Consider the following 20,839-nt stretch of genomic DNA (forward strand, 5'->3'; position numbering starts at 1 on the left):
TCCTCTGTTGAAGGGCATCTGGGTTCTTTCCAGCTTCTGGCTATTATAAATAAGGCTGCGATGAACATAGTGGAGCACGTGTCTTTTTTATATGTTGGGGCATCTTTTGGGTATATGCCCAGGAGAGGTATAGCTGGATCCTCAGGCAGTTCAATGTCCAATTTTCTGAGGAACCTCCAGACTGATTTCCAGAATGGTTGTAGCAGTCTGCAACCCCCTCAACAATGGAGGAGTGTTCCCCTTCCTCCACATCCTCGCCAGCATTTGCTGTCACCTGAGTTTTTGATCTTAGCCATTCTCACTGGTGTGAGGTGAAATCTCAGGGTTGTTTTGATTTGCATTTCCCTTATGACTAACGATGTTGAACATTTCTTTAGGTGTTTCTCAGCCATTCGGCATTCCTCAGCTGTGAATTCTCTGTTTAGCTCTGAACCCCATTTTTTAATAGGGTTATTTGTCTCCTTGCTGTCTAACTTCTTCAGTTCTTTGTATATTTTGGATATAAGCCCTCTATCTGTTGTAGGATTGGTAAAGATCTTTTCCCAATCTGTTGGTTGCCGTTTTGTCCTAACCACAGTGTCCTTTGCCTTACAGAAGCTTTGCAGTTTTATGAGATCCCATTTGTCGATTCTAGTTCTTAGAGCATAAGCCATTGGTGTTTTGTTCAGGAAATTTTTCCAGTGCCCATGTGTTCCAGATGCTTCCCTAGTTTTTCTTCTATTAGTTTGAGTGTGTCTGGTTTGATGTGGAGGTCCTTGATCCACTTGGACTTAAGCTTTGTACAGGGTGATAAGCATGGATCGATCTGCATTCTTCTACATGTTGACCTCCAGTTGAACCGCACCATTTGCTGAAAATGCTATCTTTTTTCCATCGGATGGATTTGGCTCCTTTGTCAAAAATCAAGTGACCATAGGTGTGTGGATTCATTTCTGGGTCTTCAATTCTGTTCCATTGGTCTATCTGTCTGTCTCTGTACCAATACCATGCAGTTTTTATCACTATTGCTCTGTAATACTGCTTGAGTTCAGGGATAGTGATTCCCCCTGAAGTCCTTTTTTATTGTTGAGGATAGTTTTAGCTATCCTGGGTTTTTGTTATTCAGATGAATTTGCAAATTGTTCTGTCTAACTCTTTGAAGAATTGGATTGGTATTTTGATGGGGATTGCATTGAATCTGTAGATCGCTTTTGGTAAAATGGCCATTTTTACTATATTAATCCTGCCAATCCATGAGCATGGGAGATCTTTCCACCTTCTGAGGTCTTCTTCAATTTCTTTCTTCAGTGTCTTGAAGTTCTTATTGTACAGATCTTTTACTTGCTTGGTTAAAGTCACACAGGTATTTTATATTATTTGGGTCTCTTATGAAGTGTGTCGTTTCCCTAATTTCTTTCTCAGCTTGTTTCTCATTTGTGTAGAGGAAGGCTACTGATTTATTTGAGTTAATTTTATACCCAGCCACTTTGCTGAAGTTGTTTATCAGCTTTAGTAGTTCTCTGGTGGAACATTTGGCATCACTTAAATATACTATCATATCATCTGCAAATAGTGATATTTTGACCTCTTCTTTTCCGATCTGTATCCCCTTGATCTCCTTTTGTTGTCTGATTGCTCTGGCTAGAACTTCAAGAACTATATTGAATAAGTAGGGAGAGAGTGGGCAGCCTTGTCTAGTCCCTGATTTTAGTGGGATTGCTTCAAGTTTCTCATTGGACAATCCAGATAGCTCTTGCGTGGATGTGCCAGGGGATCAGAGTGGGCAAACTAAGTACCACTACATATCAGGGAAGAATGGTGGGAGGGAACTGGGTGGGGAGGATTAGAGAAAGGAAAAGGAGAAATCAGATCGAGAGAGGAACAGGGTATGGAGAGAGAGAAATGGAATTGACCTGATCACCTCTGGGATTAGCTAGAAACCTAGAACATTGGAAACACCCAGAGGAATTTATAATGGTGGGCCTAGCTATCCAGTAGGATACATGGAAACTGTAGTGACCATTTCCTATAACCAGGAAAGGTTTTTAATAGAGGCATTGTGACACCCACCCAGCCAAAAAACCTTAGACCCACAATTCTTACTTACAAGGTATGCAGTGGTAAAGGTGGAACAGAAATTAAGTGAATGGCCAACCATCAGCTAGCCCAGCCTGAGACCCATGCCATGAGAGAGCTGAAACTATTAATGATATTCTTCTATACTTGCTAACAGGAGCCTCGTCTAACTGTCATGTGAGAGACTTTACCCAGCAACTGAAGACATAGCCAAACAGATGCAACAAAGACATAGTCAAACTTTAGGAGTTTAGGGAATCCTATGGAAGACAGGGAAGACAGATTGAAGGAACCAGAAAGGTCAAAGGAACCGCAAGAAAACCTACAGAATCAACTAACCTGGACCCATAGGGGCCCATAGAGACTGAACTGCCAAGCCAAAAGCATGCATGGAAAGGACCTAAGCACTATGCAAGTAGCAGATTGGCCTGGTGCTGGCTGTACTCAAATGCTAGATTCTGTACCCTAAGACACGGTTTCCTCCTGAGGAAGGGGGAGGAGAACTCCTCAACTGTACTAGCCTTTGTTGTATAAACCTTGACCCTCATGTTATCTCTGATTGCTTAATAAAGATGCCTACAGCCTGAGCTAGACAGAAGAGAGGGGGCAGAGCTAAGGGTCCTAAGCTTGGGGTCTAAGGTCAGGTCAACGGAGAAGAAGAGAGAGAAGGAGAAGCAAGATGTCACCATGGGGTAGGTGGATTGTGACCACATGGCCATGAGGGCCAGCCACACTGGAGTAGGAGTAGCCCAGGTGGAACATGAAAAATGTTATCTCAGAGTTATTGACAGGGAAGTAGTCAAAATAGTATGGGTTGATATCTGTCCAACTCTTCTGATTTAAGGCTTATTATAAATCTAAAGTTTTTTTTTGTGTTTTCTATTTGGGAACTACGTGGTCTAAGTGGGGTAAAAAAGAAAACCAAAATTATTTTCACCACAACATCTGCACATATGTAATAGTTGTGCAGCTTGGTCTCTATGTGCAACTCCTAACAGCAGGAACAGGGGCTGAATCAGCCTCTGTTGCCTGATTTTGGACCTCTTTCCCCTGACTTGGCTGCCTTGCCTAGCTATAGTAGGAGAGAATGAGCCTCGTCCTACTGCAATTTGATAGGCCAAGGCAAGTTTATGTCCATTGGAAGCTTTCCCTTTTCTGAGGAGAAAAAGAGGGGACATGGGGGGGGGTAAATGGCTGTGAGGGGGAGTGAGAGGAAAAGAGGAAGGGGAAGATGTAATTAGAATGTAAAATAAATAAAAAAATTAATTAAAATGTTCTTCCCTAGGTTCTAATGACTATCATAAGCATGCATATTCTTTGAAAGATATCTTTATGCCAAGTGACCCTCCATTGCTTTATAAAGGCCATTCTAACCACATAAACACTTTCTGAGATGTATAAAACCTGGAACAAGGCATAGGTTTGAATGTCTTCCTTAAACTACTTGTGTTATGTTTCTATTTGTGACTTAGAATAAATTGTGTTAGAACTAATTGAAAATTATTTTTTAAAATATATGGTAAAAGGGAAGCCACCATTCTCAGGTTACTGTGGCTTCCTTAATTTCCTTGCCATTTTACTTGCTACATTGCTTGAATCTGAAGATGCCTGGGAATATCTGTTATTCTACATGACATTCTTTTCCAGGTGCTACGCTGAAATACTTCAATAAAGTAATTTAAAAGAAGAGTTCATTTTGGTTCATACATTGAGGGTATAGGCCATAATGACAGGGAGGTCAATGAGGCAGAAGTTTGCAGCATCTGTGTCCATCCCATCCACAATCAGAGAGCAGAGATCTATGAACACCTGCTCAGGTCCTTTTCTGCACCTATACAGTCCAGGATCCCAGTCAGAGAAGAGGAGCATGTTTGTTTAACTTAATTAATTGAATTAACAGAACCTGCAATCATTAAGCTTAGACTCTCAATTGATTCTATTGATTCTATAGTCATATTGATAACATTAACCATTATGGTTTTAATCCTTCACTCTTTACTATTTTACTATTATATATATATAGTAATACATATTTTTTCAAAAATATTTTATTCATATTTTCTATTCTAAGTATCTGTCCTCAAATGCTTATGAATCTCAATTTTTTCTGATTAAATCAAGGATAAATAAAAACATTTAAACCAGAGTAATGTAGGGTGAACACTTCTTAAGGAAGGAAATCCATTCCATAATCTGTGTGTGATTTGGACATTTTTGTGGTTGCTGTTGTTGGATTTTAGTTTTTGAGACAGGGTATCTCTGAGTAGCCCCAAGCTGCTGGAACTCTCTGTGTAGAATCGGTAGGGCATGAATGAGCTCAGAAATCTGCCTGCCTCTGCCTCCAGAGTTCTCGGATCAAAGCCATGTTCCATCACTGCTTGGATGTGATTTGAAATTTTAATGATTCCTGCACAGTGATATTCATGAGATGATAATCTTCCATTGCCTAGAAAAACTAGGGAACAACTGTAAAACTGAGTCTGAGAAGTACTGACAAATTATTAGTTGCAAGGCAGAACTCAACCAAATATTACAACCTCAGGTAAATTTTATGGGAATTCTGGTTTCTTAAGTCTCAACCTGTGTTGTGTCTCCTTCTCTACAAGCTCCCCCTTTTACATTATATATATATATATATTAGTTTTCCCTTTGTTTATATATATGTGGGATCCCCATGCAACATGGTTTGTCCTAACTCATCTCATTTACAACTTAAATGTGATTTTTGAACAATTGTCTGAGTAAAATTGCTGTAATGCATTAATTCTTCTTGCTAGATGAAGCAAGATGGAACTATCAAGGAATTTTTTCTAAGGAGCTTAATATTCTAGATGTCATATTTTGTATGTGCTTTCCCATGAAGCAATATTCAAATTAAGAAGAAAGGACCTCATGGTGGTTTCCAAGGCTCTGTAGAAGAGGACACATAGGTATGTATGTGTTGGTAAGTACACTGGTCTTTTAATATACCTTACATTCTGGGTTACTATTTGCATCTTCTAAGCTTAAAGGAAAACAAAAAATAGGCCAACATCAATTCTAGGTTTGGTAGAATCTTAAGCAAAAGATTTTGTTTTAGCATATTAAAAAAAAACAACAAAAATGTGAAATAGGAATAACTGTAATCTGAAGGCCCTGTGAATTTTTACTAGTAATTTGTATAGACTGATACCCATTACCAATCAGCCTCTGGTGTCTGAGCCCTAAATGAAGCTCCAAAATCACTGACAAAGAGACATAGGTGTGAGCTTAGGACATAGAAGATGCTTGGAAAATGCAAGAAGTAATTAGGTCAGAGTCAAAACTTACTTTATCATAAATAAAGTATCTGCTGCTGAATGTGGTCTGTTCTAAACACAGGAAAATTACTTAGTCATTCTCTTTCACACTAATATTAGATTTTGGAATTCGCAGAAGTAGCAAATTACAATCCACATAAAATCATATACTTTCTGACCGTATGTACACTAGAGTCACAAAAGTTCCAGATTTCTTGGAACTAAATTCAATTTATGATCTAGTAAACCAGGGGCCTGTCAGTCTACCCCTTTTATAATACTGTAAGGTGGAGGCCATTGATAAGGAAAACTGTCAAAGATGATGATTTTTGTCTTCCTTTACCTTTGGGTCCTGACAAATATTGATCTGATCTTTGGCTAACTGACATTCCTATTCCTTATCAGAATCTCAAATGTTCTCTTTCCAATGCTCTGGTTTCTAAAATCCAATGTAGCTATAATGCTTATAGAGGTGTTTTTGCATGCCATGATTCTCTCTCTCTCTCTCCTCCTCTCTCTCTCTCTCTCTCCTCCCTCTCCCTCCCTCCCCCTCCTCTCTCCCTCCCCTCCCTCCCTCTCTTAAGTTCTCTCGATTTCTAACAGCCCCTATTACTTTGTATTTGGACTATCTAAGATTTTATTTTCTCTTAATCTCTTTCCTGTTAATAATGAATTTTGTTGGAAGATTTTCTTCTAGATTACTCTGATCTTCCTTTTTGGAGGTGTACATCTTGATCTTCCTTTTTAGAAGCACACTAGCTCAGGTGTAAGAACACACAAGGTTAAATGCAGCCAAGCTTTCCCCTGTGTAGAGGTCAAACCAAAATGAACTTAATGGAAATGAACCTCACATTTTGCTTTTCTTTTCTTTTTTAAATATATTTCTTTATTTACATTTCAAATGTTATTTCCTTTCCAGGTTTTCTGCCCGTAAGCCTCCCACCCCCCCATCTATCCCCCTTACCGCTCCCCCCCCCAGGACATTCAGCAAAGGATTATGCAGACATTAGAGGATATGGGACATTAGAATTGGAGGCTGCATAGTCAAAGGTTTAAAATGGACAATGAATAAACTGAATCTAATAAAACATAGTCTTTGTTTTGTCTGTGAATATATATGCACATATACACATATTTGTATGTGTGTATAGCATGTGCACCTGTCCTCACAGAACCCAGAGGTCAGATACACTGTCCTATCAGCCTCAGCCTCATTTTTATGAGATAAGGGTTCTCACTAGACCTGGAGTTAGACTGACAGCCACTAAGGTCCAATAATCCTCCTATTTCTGCTTCCCTGAGTGCTGGCTCTTTATGTGCATGCTGAGATCAAAACTCAGGTTCTCAGGCTTCATGCATCAAGTTCTCATGTCCACTGAACCAGTCCAGTGTGTGTGTGTGTGTGTGTGTGTGTGTGTGTGTGTGTGTGTGTGTATACATATGTATGTATGTATATATGTATATCTATAGTTATATGAATATGTATACATATTTCTTTGATGCAAAGATACTTAGTTTAATGAAAGCAAAAAGTATTAAGATACAAAATACTACTCAAAAGCACCAATATAATAATTTAATTCATAAACATCAACAATATGAGAAAAAAATCATAGTAAATAATGGGCAGTAAAGCTGAATTTACAAGCATGTTTAAAAATCACTCCAGGGCTAGTGTAGGATTACTAAATAAGAGATAAATAAATTATTTTATGTGATGTAAATACAATTATTATAGATTTGATACTTTCTACTATTTTATATAGAGTGTGGTCAGAAGGACCAACCTCCCTTTACATGGGTTGAAATATTTTTTCCATTGCTTCTTTCTCCTTCTGTGTAGAACCTCCTCCACTTTAATACTATGCTGTGGTTTTAAACAGAATGATAGAGAAAAGCACTCAGTAATTGCCACCATAACAGATTTAGGAAATTGAGTTTCAAATCTTGGAAGCACTGTGGTTAAGATGGATATGCGAATACGTTTTACTTGTGCCTGGAGTTCTCTGTGTTCAGGATGACAGTGTTTCCACTCCGGACTTGTAGTTTTTTAGCTGACTAACTCTTGTTAAATTTTTCCCTTTCCTGTTGTTAAAGAATTCTATACATTAACTAAAATCTTAGAAAATATTTCAAGGCATGTGCTGAGGGACAGATTTACAGAAGACAGCAGATCTAAGTTTAATTTTTAACTAGCTGTGTAACCTTTGAGTTGCCCACCCTCCAACCCCGCGTGCCTGGATGTCATCTTTCTCGACTTCCTGATTTAAGAAAATTCAATATACTAATTAGTTGAAGAGATTGAGGAAAACATGATACAACACTTAGCCTAAAGCTCAGTATTTCAGTTACTTCCTCAAGTTTTCTCTGTGGACCTCAAGAACAAGTCATTACTAGGGACATCACTATATATTTTGTGATGTATGGCTAGTTACATGTATTCAGACTAGAGTTCAATTATCAGTGGAATGGTCTAAGGGATGGGAATTGTAAGTATGTATGGGTTTCAAGGAAGATATTCTCTGAAGCAAACATATCACTTTCCCTGCACAGGTAAATTTAATTTTGTTTTTAGAGGTTAGTGCTAGCCATATTCTGAAATTCTTTACCTATAGTATGAAGATTTCAGTTTCAACATATAAAGCAATATATGTATATGTCTAAAAGGGTTTAGCAGTGATAGAGAAGGGACATCCCAGGGATTAACTTTGATATTTAGTATTTTTAAAAGGTGAATTTGAAGACAGGCTGGCGAAAAAGTTTTCCGTCATTTTAAAAGGATTAGTAGCAATGTTCTGACCTGAAATTTACGTCTTGAGATTTACATTCAAGACACTTCTCGCTTTGTGAAAACCTTTCCAGTAGGGGCATTACTATTAATCTTAATTGTATACAAGCCATTAAAACCTAAGAATATCTTCCTTGGAACCTATACATGTTTAAAGTTCACAGCCCTCAGACGACTCCAGTGATAATTGATCTCTACTCTAAATACATGTAACAAGCCATACATCACAAGATATATAATGACATCTCTAAAAATGATTTGTTCTTGATGTCCGTAAAGAAAACTTAAGAAAGTCCTTAGAAGACTCACTAATGATCACTTTTTACTGACTTTTAATTACCTAAGATTGAAGAAATGTACCTCGCCAAAGAACAAAACCCAGCCTTCTGTAATATGGTCTAGGTTCATTTTGCATTTCTCTGAAAAATTTGAAGTTTCAACAACCATAAATTTAATGCCTAGTCCTGCTTAGGCAAGAGTTCAGTGATTTTAAAGAGGCAAAGCTTTGCGTTCGTCCATGTATATTTTAAAATTCTTCACGTGGCTTAGTTGAAAGCATGCTTTGACTATTGGAAGAGGTAAATCAGTCTACCAGGTAGACAGCCTTTGAACAAGAATCTGATACACAGGCACAGACCTAAAGTGAGAATTAGCTCCCTAATACCACTTTCCAGAACCTGGCCAGAATCCTTGAGGCTGTCAGAACTCAGCTGAGAAGCAAAGCCCAAATGCTTTTCTTTCACAAAATTTGTAAATAGATGGCATGGGAGAGAAAGCCCAGAATCTTTTACCTCTGGCTAGACTTCTTACAGATTACAGGAAAGTAGCAGAACAGGGCCGTTGTGATTGTTATCCTTGCCTTTTAGTTGAGTGGGTTAGAAGACAGATGTTAGATTGGCGGGGGTGGGGGGAAGGAGGGTGTCCAATTTGTTTCGTTGTCTCTACGTGGGGCTTCCCCAGATCCACCCAACAGCCCGCTGCTGGCCTAGCTCTGTGCGCTGGGAGGACGCAGCAGGCAGCCGCAGTGGCCTCTGCGTCATGGGGTGGTGGGGCGGAGAGGCGGCTCCCAGCCTGCAGACCTGGCTCGATCCTTGGCGCCCGGTCCCCGCCCGCAGCCACCCCCTCTCCCACGCAGCCTGTCGGGGAACGCAGCACAAGCGGGCTGGGCACGTGGGAGCCTCCGTCATACACACCCTCACTCATACACACACGCACACACACACATACACACACACACACACGCACGCACACACACACATGCACACACACACACTCACATAACAAACACACACACACACACACACACACACACACACACACATGCACACACACACACAGGCGCCCCAGGAAACAAACGCCAGCAGCCCGTGCAATAATATCCTGGCACACACAGGCGCTCACGAGTTTCTCGGTGCCAGCTTGCAGGACAGCGACTCCCGAAACCAAGCCTGCCCTTGGCGAGCTTTCTCTGGTCTCCAGACAGCTCCTCTGCGGCCTCCCGCACCATCACCTGGATCCGACCCTTTCGCCACCTAGGAACCTGGAAGCTCTAAAAGGTGCTGGCTCAAGAAGCACCAGAGGTAATGTCTCACTCTGGTGCTGGAGCACCGCCGGGGGTAGGGTGGGGCTCTCTATTAGCCACCCAGGAGTCCGGCGCCAAGAAGGACAGCAGGACGCGTGGATGGAGCTCCAGAAAGACTCAGGCTGAATCCTGGGATGGGAGGAGGAAGGGCGATGGGAAACGTGGAAGGTGCGGCTGGTTTCTGAGGGTATGGCTCTGCGTTCTGCACCGGTGCAAACTGAGGTTCGGGTGGCGGGGGTCCGAGGCTGCACTTGTGGGGAGAAGCACGTGGTTCTAAACGTGCCGCCATCCTTCCTTACCTAAGTGGAAACTGCCTAGTGCATCCGTGGAGACCGGCTTGTTTCCAAATCAAGTTGGGGGTTTGAAGGGTGGGGTTCAACAGGGCAAGTCCGAGAGGAAAGTTGGTGTCAGGGCAGAGATGCGCTCCCGGGAAAAATTGGGGTTCAATATTCCTACGTGTGGGCGGCGAGGCTGGGAAACAGCGAGCCTCCTTCTTGAGGGCTTGTGGATCATTTGCAACAGCGACACAGACTATCAAGGCAGTGTATTCACGTGACCCGGATTTGATTCTCTCCCGCTGGAGACATCCTGTGATGGGCTGTTTGAAAACTGACCTTTAGGCGTACTCTCCGGCACGTGGCTGCTGTAGAAAGAGCAGCTTGGGGCTTCTCTGCGCATCCTGGAATCGGAACGGGTGGCAGAGAGGGTGGCGGAAAGGATGGTGGCACAGTGATTTTAAGGAACGATGGGAGAGGGACTAGGCATCCTTATGCCTTCTACAGAGTTGATCCACTTGGCAAGTCTGTGTGTGTGACAGCGCAGAAATAGATTAGAGCACACTGAAGCGAAAGCGATGCACTTTTAACTTGCGCACCAGCCTCTAGCAGAGGAATGAAAAAGAATCTCAGAGGGGTACTTGGGGGATCAGGGAGACCCACCTGCTTTCAAAGCCTCCACGGGTGGGAGTTCTTTTCCCGGGAGCCGAGACCTGTTATTGAACGTGCTCATTAGCATAACCAATCTAAGAAACATTCGCAGCACTAAGGCTTCACTCCCTATTCATTCTCCACCCTAGAGGAGAAAGGCTGGAGTAAGACTGGGCGGGGCCTGGAGGACAGCGTGGTGACGTAGTAAGTGTTTGGGTGCTTATGCAAATAAGACTGCAGCCATTGCCTCTGGTCCACCCTCCTAGTCTCCTCAGACCTTAGAGGTATACCCTTTCCTAGGTTTGAGATCTTCCATGCAGAGCTGAGAAAAATGAGAAGAATGAAGGCTTTCCTTTGGGTGCTCCATTTGGGTTCATTTTAGTCTTCTCTGTAAAAGATTTTTTATGACTCCTGTCCTCAGTAGCTTTCTGAAAAGCCAGGACCAGAGCAGACTCATCAGTCTCATCTTTAAAATACAGATATAATTACATCTTTTCCAGCTGGTACTATCCCGGAGTTTTTAAGGCACTTTAGAAATACGTGATGGAATGGACTTTCTTGTTTGTTCATTTACAGCTAAGTCTATTTCTCTCCCACTCACTTGAGACGATTTTATATTAGTCTATCAAGTTTAAAATTAAACCAACTATTTTTTTTTCTCCAAGTGAAACTTGAAGTACATTCCTTTTGTGTTGTTAGGGGACATGAATTAACAAATTTTGAAAGGAAGTTAGTGTCTCCGTGTTTATTATTAAAGGATATATTATTGCGTATTACCTAGTTGGTTTAAGAATCACTGAATAATTACAATACATGCGAGCCCAAGTTGGGATTTTTAATGGAAATGAAAAGGTATTCATATATGTTTCTGGAAGACGAGTGTTTAGTCATCTAATTAACAATAAATAGGGAGTTGTAAAACTAGATGACTTAGCTCTTTGGAGATACCAAAATAAAGACAGGATGCCTTTCTACAAATTATTGAAACATCTAAAATTAACTCAAAATAGATACTACACCTTGAGCTTTATGGTTATAGCCATACACTTACCCAGTCTTAACCTGTGCATGTTAAAAATGTATAAATAGGAAATACATTGATGTTTCCCTAAACACTGGAATTAATAAGAAGCTAGTTTTAAAGCATCATTTTCTTAGGGGAGCAAAGCTTATTAAAACCTCTTAGTTTTTCCTTTTACTTCTTCATTTATCACTCAATGTTTAGTGGTTATGTTAATTTTTATCACTAAACATTCAGCATTGGATACAATGATATATTAATATGCAGACTTGGCTTTAAGTGATTTCTGAGCAGATGGAACTGTTAAAAACTCCTTTGGCATAGTCTGATGCATGAAAGTTATGGGCATTTTCACAGCCAGAATTTTTCGACTTAGTCTTAATTTATTAATAATATTACTGCTTTGCTGGTATTTAGTAATTCCTGATAAGCATTTTATGCTGATATGTGAGTTGTGATCAGTAGTTATCATTTTCTCTGAAGATTGGCAACCCTTACAATAGGGTTGAAGGACAGTTTTTAACGAACTGTACTACTTAACATAGGACAAAGAGTCTTGATGGCCAGGTTATTTTATTTTATTTTAAGTTAATGCAAAAATCTGCCCTTTGAGTATGACTGAATGTTATCTCTGGGTAGAATGTTCACCTTAGAAGCTTTCTCATGCATCCGACTGGAAATGATCACAAAGATGACTCAGAGAGCATAAGAAGACACAATCATACTCAGATGTTTCGTGTAGTTGTGGAAACTGAGAAAGTTTTAGAAAGAACTACTTGGTAATGTTTATCAGAATTAGAAAATCAGTTTTGATAAATCAGTTTCCCTTTCAGGATTTATTCTATAGGTTCATAAATGGGAGACACTCCAAAACAATTTATTGGAATCTTTTAATGTAGATGATCAGATACAACATGTGTCTATAGACACAAGGAGTATTGTATAGTTATTAAATGAAGTCTACTATGTTAAGAACAAAAGTGTTCACTTTTAACACTAAAAGCAAAGGAAATGCAGATCTAGAATTAAATGGGTGTGTGAAAAGAAACAGGTCAGAGAAGAAATGATTGTAAAATGAAAGATGCAAAGAGAGGCTTCTGGGAGAATTCTGTTCAGGCATCAATCCAAGCAATCAACTTAATGAACTACAAAAGTCAAAGAATATTTAGCCTTATTACTGTTGTTACCAAATTTACTCTTTCAATAAATTTTCCCCATTTGTTTTATTATTAAAATTACATCATTTTCCCCTTCCCTTCTTCCAAACTCTCCCATACAGAACTCTTTGTTTTCTTTCAAATTCATGATCTTCTTATTTTTTAATTGATTGTTGCTATATACATACATACTTACAAAGCCTTACGATGTTACATGTATGTATATTTTCCGGGTTCATCATTTGGTATTGGTAACCAATCGGTGAGATCTTCCCTGGGTAAGACTGTTTTTTCTGCAAAGCACTGCTATACCTCAGGCTCAAAGAACCTTGAGGAAGAAGGGGTAGAAGAAATTTAAGAGCCAGAGGACCAGGGAGTTTGCTCTGAGACTATTTCTGTTGGGAATGTCAGAAGCTACATCCACAAAGTCACCAATATGACTACCTACACATGAGCTAAACAAGGACACAAAAATAGACATGGTAAAGTAGTTGGGGGAAAAGCCCACGAGACCTTTGTATTATTTTTATAATAAAATTGTATAGGAAGAAATTTTAGATATAATTTACTACCTACCTCTATCACAGTTTCATTTAGAGTGGATATATATACAACACACACACACACACACACACACACACACACACACACACACACAAACATTCATGGATGTAAGATTTTAATTTTAGTTTTGAGACACTTACTAAATCATATGTAATTGTTAGAGAATGACAGAATGTGCTTATGAGTTAAAATAATGACAGCAATAAGAAAACTTTCTTGCCACTGTTTACTTCTTTTTTTTAGAAAAACATACTATAAAAATCATTCTCAAAATATCGAGCTTGCTGTAATCATACCGTAGAAACTTTCCATCACACAGAAAATCCCGGGATTGCTTTTCATGACTAAAGCCACTGCTTTCCAAGACTGTCAAATAATAGAACCACGCAGTAAACTTTGCCTTTCTACACAGAGAGTTGTCTTCATATTCACTCTGTTTCTTATGTATCCCAATAGTTTGCTCCACGGCTTGGGTGCATCAGAGTGTAATCATTCGCTCACAGGATGACATCTGGGTTATTTGCAATCTGGAGCTATTGTGAGCAAAGTTGCTAGAAAGACTCCTGCACAGGTTTTTTTTTTCCTTTCTTTCTTTCTTTCTTTCTTTCTTTCTTTCTTTCTTTCTTCCTTCCTTCCTTCCTTCCTTCCTTCTGTCCTTCCGCCCTTTCTTTTCTTTTCTTTCTTTCTTTCTTTCTTTCTTTTCTTTCTTTCTTTTCTTTCTTTCCTTCCTTCCTTCCTTCCTTCCTTCCTTCCTTTCTTTCTCTTTTTTTTTTTCTTTCTTTCTCTTATGGAACATACCTTTCAATTTATCAGGGGGCAGGTGCTAAGGTTGTAATTGCTAAGTCACATAGTAATTGCACACTCAATTTTAAAAGTTTCCGTAAGAGAAGTGCCCAAGTGTTTTCTGGCGTGGTGGCCATAGTTCACATTCTTACAAAGGACAAATGAATGATCCACTTTTAATTCTGAAAGAATTTCGCCTTTCTGACTGGTATGTAGTGGCATTTCTTTGTGGCTTTGTTTCCCTATTTCAGGTTAACATTGAATCTTAGCTCATGTGTTTGCCCTGCACATAATATTCAATGGAATGACCCAGTAGGTTCTTCGCCCACTTTGTACTTTGTATTTTTAATGAGTGAACTGAAGGACATTTATGTACCCAAAGTACTAGACTTTTTCTCATTGTGTGGTCGTCAAACATTTCGTCTGTGGGACCAAGTTTCGTTCCTTGCTCTTGTTAGGCAAGTGCTTTACTGCTTAGTTAAAAGGTCAGTACCTTTTCTCTTAATCTTCAGCTTGTTTCTTTATTATCTTTCCTTAATCAATTAATAAGTAATAGAATTTCATCATTTTCCACTTCCCTGTCCCTAATCCCTCTTGCCCAACCTCTCCTATATTCCGTCTTCATCCCCCAGATTGATGGCATCTTTTTGATTACTACTGTTTCATATGTATACACATACGGATATATACAATCCACTGAGTTTATTGACTGTGGGCTGTGTGTATATCATTTCAGGACTCACCGTTTTGTATTAGACAGTGATGGGCCATATCCATGGGAGAGACAAATTTTCCCTCTCTCGAAGTCATTAATTGCATGTATGTAGTTCTTTGGTTAAAGGTGAGACAGGCCCTCTTGAGATATCCTTCCCCTGTACTCATGTGTGGTTTAGCCATCTATATTGTTGTGATATCATGGATGTAGTTTCCCTGTCATTTCTAGGAGATGCAGTTTAACAGCACATTTTCTCATATTCTGGCTCGTATAACCTTCTGCCCTCTCTCTTCCAATGTTTCCTGAGCTTTAGGTACAGGGATTGTGTGGTAGATGTGTCCTTTGGGGTGAGTGCCACACAGTCAATTTACCTCTGTATTACTTTGTTGCTGTTGATGTTTTTATTGTTTATATTTTTATCATCTTAACAGGTCTTTTCATAGTGGAAAATGGTTTATATTTTGAAAGGTAGTGTATTAATGCGTTGCTTTTGATGTTACATTTGAGATCTCTCAGCTCTAGATCTCAAAGATTCTTTCCCCTTGTTATGTGTTTTATATTCAAAGTTATAAAACATTTTGAGTTAGCTTTTATGTATTATTTTAGGCTTGGTTCACTTAGAGTTGTAGTTTTGAATAAGGATGTTGAGTTGTTTCCAGATTAATTTTTTAAAATAGCTGTAGTTTTCTCATTGGCATTACCTTCATATTTTATCAAAAATTCTCTAGGCACATTCTATCCATGCACATGTTTTTCAGGATAGAGTATTCTGTTCCACTGATTTATGAATCTGCTTTTGTATGAACCTCATTCAAACTTTTCATTTGTAAACAGTTATATTTGTTGTGTGTAGTTTGTACTCTCAGTTCTACTTCAGGTCTTAAATTTATGGCTTTACATTTCTTGCCACAGCCTTTCTGCTATGGGAATTCTTCTCTTTAACCTATCACATTGCTTCCTGTGTTTTCTTTACGTTTGGTTTGTTGGATAAACATTTTTCAGGTGCTTAGAATTTTTCTTTTTCCTTTTCCTTTTTTTTTTCAAAGTATGACATGTAGTTTTCCTGGGTATATTAGTCCAGGCTGACTGCCATTGACCTGTAGGATTTGAAAAGCATTACTCCAAGTACTTCTTGCTTTCAAAGTTTGAAAATATATTTCAGCTGTTCTGTTGTGTTTTCCTTAATATGTGCCTTGAACTTAGAAATTATTAATTTATTTTGCAATTTTCAATACAGTTTCTTTGCTTTGTATACCTAATGTATTAATTGCAATATATCACAGATGTTTTCTTTTCTAGACTTGTCTATTTGGTGAACTGTATGCTTATATCTATTTGGGTATGTCTTCCCTTAGTTTGTAGAACTTTTGTTCTATGATGTTCTTGAAGAACTGGTCTATGCATTGACTTGGTGACTTGAAATTTTTCTCCCTCATCTATGCTATTCTTTTTTTCCTCATGGTGTTTGGTGTCTCACATTTCTTGGATTCTGGATTATCTGTTTCCAGAAGTCAATGTTTTTTTGCAGTCACCCCTTCCCTCTAAATCATACCTTTCTCCATCCTCTTCTATAATGATCCTTGAATCTTGGGAGGCAGCATACAGTGTATATTTTGTCACTCTGTCTCTGTCTCTGTCTATGTCTCTGCCTCTGTCTCTATCTCTCTCTGTCTCTGTCTCTCTCTGTCTCTCTCTCTGTCTCTCTCTCTGTCTCTCTGTCTCTCTCTCTCTCTCTCTCTCTCTTACTACTGCAAATAGAAGCTTCTCACATGAGGGCTGTGAGATCTATAGATCTATTAATATAAATTGTGTGTCACTAAGAGTCAGTCTAATATTATGTCCAGTTAGTAGAGTCATACAAGTAGGTTCCCTATGGGCCAATGTGCTCTCTATCCATAGATTTTTTTTTGGCTTGATAATGGTGCTGGATAAGGGTTTCTTCTTGATAAATGAAATGCAAATCTAACCAGAGAGTAGTTGTTTGCTGTCACAATATTTGTGCCACTTTTGTACCCCTGACCATTTCTTGGTGGATTGTTATTACTGTAGCCAACAGGGTTCACAGATGGGCATGATTAATGATTACTTTCTTGATAATAAAAATAGTACTCAGCACCATGGAAGCTAACTAGGAGGGATAGAGCTTTAAGGTGTATACAAAACTAATTTTGCCATGTTCTATGATGCTAGTATTTGGTCCTTTCTACTCCAGTAGGATTTAATTGGCAAGTTCTGGATGGTAATCGAGAGCAACAATAGTAGCTTGTAGTGTTGGGAGGTTGGTCTATGGAAACTGGCTAGCAAATTCAAAGAAGTAACCAATTTCTGGCACCGTACTTTTTTAAAAAATTATTTTATTTATTTACATTACAAATGTTGTCCCCTCTTCTTGATCTCCCCTCTGCAAACCCCTCATCCCATACCCCCTTCCTTCTGCCTCTAAGAAGGTGCCCCCACACACTATGCCCAACCTCTCTAGCATTGCCCTTCACGGGGGCAAGAAGCCTTAGAGGACCAAGTGCATCCCCTCCCATTGATGTCAGAGAAGGCAATCCTCTGCTGCATATGTAGCTGGAGCCATGTGCCCCTCCATGTATAATCTTTGGTTGTTGGTTAGGTCTCTAGGAGCTCTGAAGGGTCTGGATAGTTGATATTGTCGTTCTTCCTATGGGGTTGCAATCCCCTTGAGCTTCTAAGTCCTTCCCCTTCCAGTGGGTCCCTAGGCTCAGTCGGATGGTTTGCTGTGAGTACCTGTATCTGTCTTAGTCAGGTACTGGCAGAGCCTCTCAGAAGACAGCCGTACCAGGATCCTATCTGCAAGCAATTCTGGGTTTGGTGTCTGCAGATGGGATGGATCTCAAGGTAGGGTGATCTCTGGATGTCCTTTCCTTCAGTCTCTGCTCCATTTTTTGGCCCTATGTTCCTTAGACAGGAACAATTCTGGGTTAAAAATTTTGAGATGGGTGAGTGACTCCATCCCTCAGCTGGGGATCATGCTTATCTACTGGAGGTGGTATCTTCAGGTTCTCTCTCTCCTCTGTTGGGTATTTTGACTAATGTCATCTCCATTGGGTCCTGGGAACGAACCTCTTACATCGCTGGTGTTTGGGACTTTCTAGTGGTTTTTTCTATTCCCCACCAACCCCTCCACCCACTGCTACATATTTCTATTCATTCTCCTGGCCTGTTGGACTTCTCTCCTGTTCCTTCCCATACCTGATCCTGTCCCTCTTTTTTTCTCTTCACCTCCACTCTCCTATCCAGGTTCTTCCCTCTCCCTACCCCCCGTGATTATTTTCTTATATCTTTTAAGTGAGATTGAAGCATTCACACTTTGGCCTCCCTTCTTGTTAAGCTTCATATGGTATGAGTTGTATCATGGGTATTTTGAGCTTTTGGGCTAATATCCACTTGTTGGTGAGTACATATCATGTATGTCCTTTTTGCTCTGGGTTACCTCACTAAGGATGATATTTTCTAGTTCCATTCATTCACCTGCAAAGTTCGTGGAGTTGTCATTTTTAATGGCTGAGTTGTATTCCATTGTGAAAATGTACCACATTTTCTGTTTGACAGCTTCTTGTGTCTAGTATTTCACTGTGACTCTGTGTGGAGTTAACTCCATTCTAATTATTTTTATTTATATGGGTGAAGCTCTTATAGTAGTAGGTTTCCATATTTCCTTTTTGAAGGGTCTTCAATGTTATTTATCCATTTTCCTGCCTCCTACCGTGTTCTGTCTTTCATTTTCCATTCAGTTTAACACTTCCTACTCCATGATTCTCTTTTAACCCTTTATACAAGTGTTTCTTTCCCACTCTAGTGTAAATCTGTCCAATGGCCTGTTAGTGATATGCTGACCTCTATTAAATTTTAATGTCTTATGTTCAGCATAATTTTCCTCACATCTGTTCAAATTATTTCAGACAGAAATAGAATTTACCCTGTAATGTTGACTACTATTTTATAGTGTGAACTTAATTGTTTAAGTATTCACTCATTTAGGCATACTTAAGATTTCTGCTTTGGGGTCTTCTGTGGGTAAATGATTGTTATGAACATTGTGCGCACGCGTGTGCGCGCGTGCGTGTGTGTGTTATAAACAGTTTAAGTTTTGTAAGTTTTTATTTCTCTAGTATATACAACTGAATGCAGACAGTAATCACTCTAAGAAGCTTATTGTTAGGTTCAGAAATAATTGTATAGTTTTATTCATATTAGATGCAGCATTTTATGCTGTCACCTATAATATATAATATGGTCGTTTCTTTACAATATCACCAGTATTGGTGTTAATAATTTTTAATATTGAGTTATTCTGATAGAGTATGTCAGAGCCTATATTTAATAAATGTAGATTATGATTTTTGGATTTTCATTTGTAAAATATATTCACTCTCAACTTTTAACATGCCATTTGGTTATCTTTTTGCTTAATGCAACAGATACAGATATAGTGGGATATAATTTTTGGTTTTTTTTTCCGGGCTGGAGACCGAACCAGGGCCGCTTGCTTTGAGCAAGTGCTCTACGCTGAGCTAAATCCCCAACCCAGGATATAATTTATAAAAGAAATTTTAGATTGAAATCTACATAGATAAAATATTTATTATTTTTCAACATCATTATTTCAGTATCTCATAAATTTTTCATCTGTTTCCTTTTTGAAATATTTCGCCACATTAGAACAAACAGCAAAGTCTGTCATTTTTATGCTAAGAACTATAATAAGGCTTAAAATTTTTCTTTTACTCTGGTAGTTTTTACTTTGTATACTATGTGTTAAAATTAGAAAATGTACTTAATTGAATCCAGGATAGTTTTCAAATTCAATACTCAGATTACTATGTAAAGAAAAATTTAGCCAGTAAAATTTTAATATGTTAAAATTTAAATTTCCTCATTAGATTCATGGGTGTTCTCGTGCATTATGAGCATAGAGCTTTTGCAACTGCCAAAGCTTAGCCAGTTCTAGCTGGTCTGTCAGAACTAGCCCTTGTTGCAGTGCAGGATTTATAAATCAATGCAGCTTCTCAAATTGTATTTTAGTTCAGTGTAGTCAAGCCTGTAGGAGCTATCCTTGATATATCTATAAGATTCACGTGTCTCTCTGTCTGCAATGTCTTGCATGCTTTCATTACACATGTTAATTAAAACAAATTTTCAGAGTTTAAGGAGAGCCTGGTCCAAAAAGTGAGTTATAAGATATGAGGCACAGAGAAACCCAGCCTCAATGAAAGTAAGATAAAATAAAACAAAATTTAAAAAGAAGCATACACACACACACACACACACACACACACACACACACACACACACACACACACGACAGGTTATAATAGTTAGGAGCTAATAACTCTTGCAATGTGGAGCAAAAAATTCAACGTACTGACGTAAGTCTGTAATGAAAATACTAGTGTGACCCCCTGGCAATGGACAAAGAGACACCTTGCTCATGGTGTTGTTCTTATATCAATCAGGGACAGAGCAGCTAGCAGTCCTTCGTTTATCCTTGCTTGGTAACTGACTTGATGGCCAAGGCTGTTTTATGCCAAGGATGCCGTTTTGGTGAGGTATGGTACCCACGCTTTTCTGTGGGTAGAAGGACACAGTTATTCTGTTATTGCAAAGTGGCCATACTAGATTCTTTCCTACAGCCTACGACCTCACTAGCTCCAGAAAGCTGGCTAGTTCCAGGTACGATTTCCTTCCTGCTGATTGGCCTTAAGTCCAACTAGACTGAAGTTGGTTGTCCCAACCTGCGAGTGTCACACTTGCCAAATCAGAGCCCTGAATCTAGGCTGGGTAGTAGCCGAACTGCTCATCATGCTGTCTTTCTCTTATCTGCACCACCAGGGCGAGATCTTCAGCATTGCTGTCTACTTTGAACAGGCTAGCAAGTGCAGCCATGGGCAGAGCACCATGCCACCCACAGACCTCAGCTCCTCTGCTCAGCATAGGTTGACAATA

At 39.3% G+C, this 20,839-nt stretch overlaps 2 protein-coding genes and 1 non-coding gene across 3 annotated transcripts in view; 2 read left to right on the forward strand and 1 right to left on the reverse strand.

Moving 5' to 3' along the window:
- The window catches only part of LOC116914007 (leucine-rich repeat and IQ domain-containing protein 1-like), a 162,161-nt gene extending 152,533 nt beyond the window's left edge, over positions 1–9,628 (reverse strand). Inside the window, exons 1-2 of the mRNA XM_032918311.1 lie at positions 9,523–9,628; positions 9,067–9,257 (exon numbers count right to left, since the gene is read on the reverse strand). Of these exons, the coding sequence (XP_032774202.1) occupies positions 9,067–9,257; positions 9,523–9,628 (297 nt within the window). The remainder of the gene's footprint in view (positions 1–9,066; positions 9,258–9,522) is intronic.
- The window catches only part of Slc6a15 (solute carrier family 6 member 15), a 52,634-nt gene continuing 41,266 nt past the window's right edge, over positions 9,472–20,839 (forward strand). Inside the window, exon 1 of the mRNA XM_032911883.1 lies at positions 9,472–9,701. The gene's annotated coding sequence lies outside the window, so the exon portion shown is untranslated. The remainder of the gene's footprint in view (positions 9,702–20,839) is intronic.
- LOC116890497 lies at positions 20,291–20,434 on the forward strand. The gene has a single exon (XR_004386683.1). It is a non-coding gene; the product is annotated as a small nucleolar RNA SNORA48 (small nucleolar RNA).

The sequence above is a fragment of the Rattus rattus genome, chromosome 1 (assembly GCF_011064425.1).
Source record: "Rattus rattus isolate New Zealand chromosome 1, Rrattus_CSIRO_v1, whole genome shotgun sequence".
NCBI classification, from domain to species: Eukaryota; Metazoa; Chordata; class Mammalia; order Rodentia; family Muridae; genus Rattus; species Rattus rattus.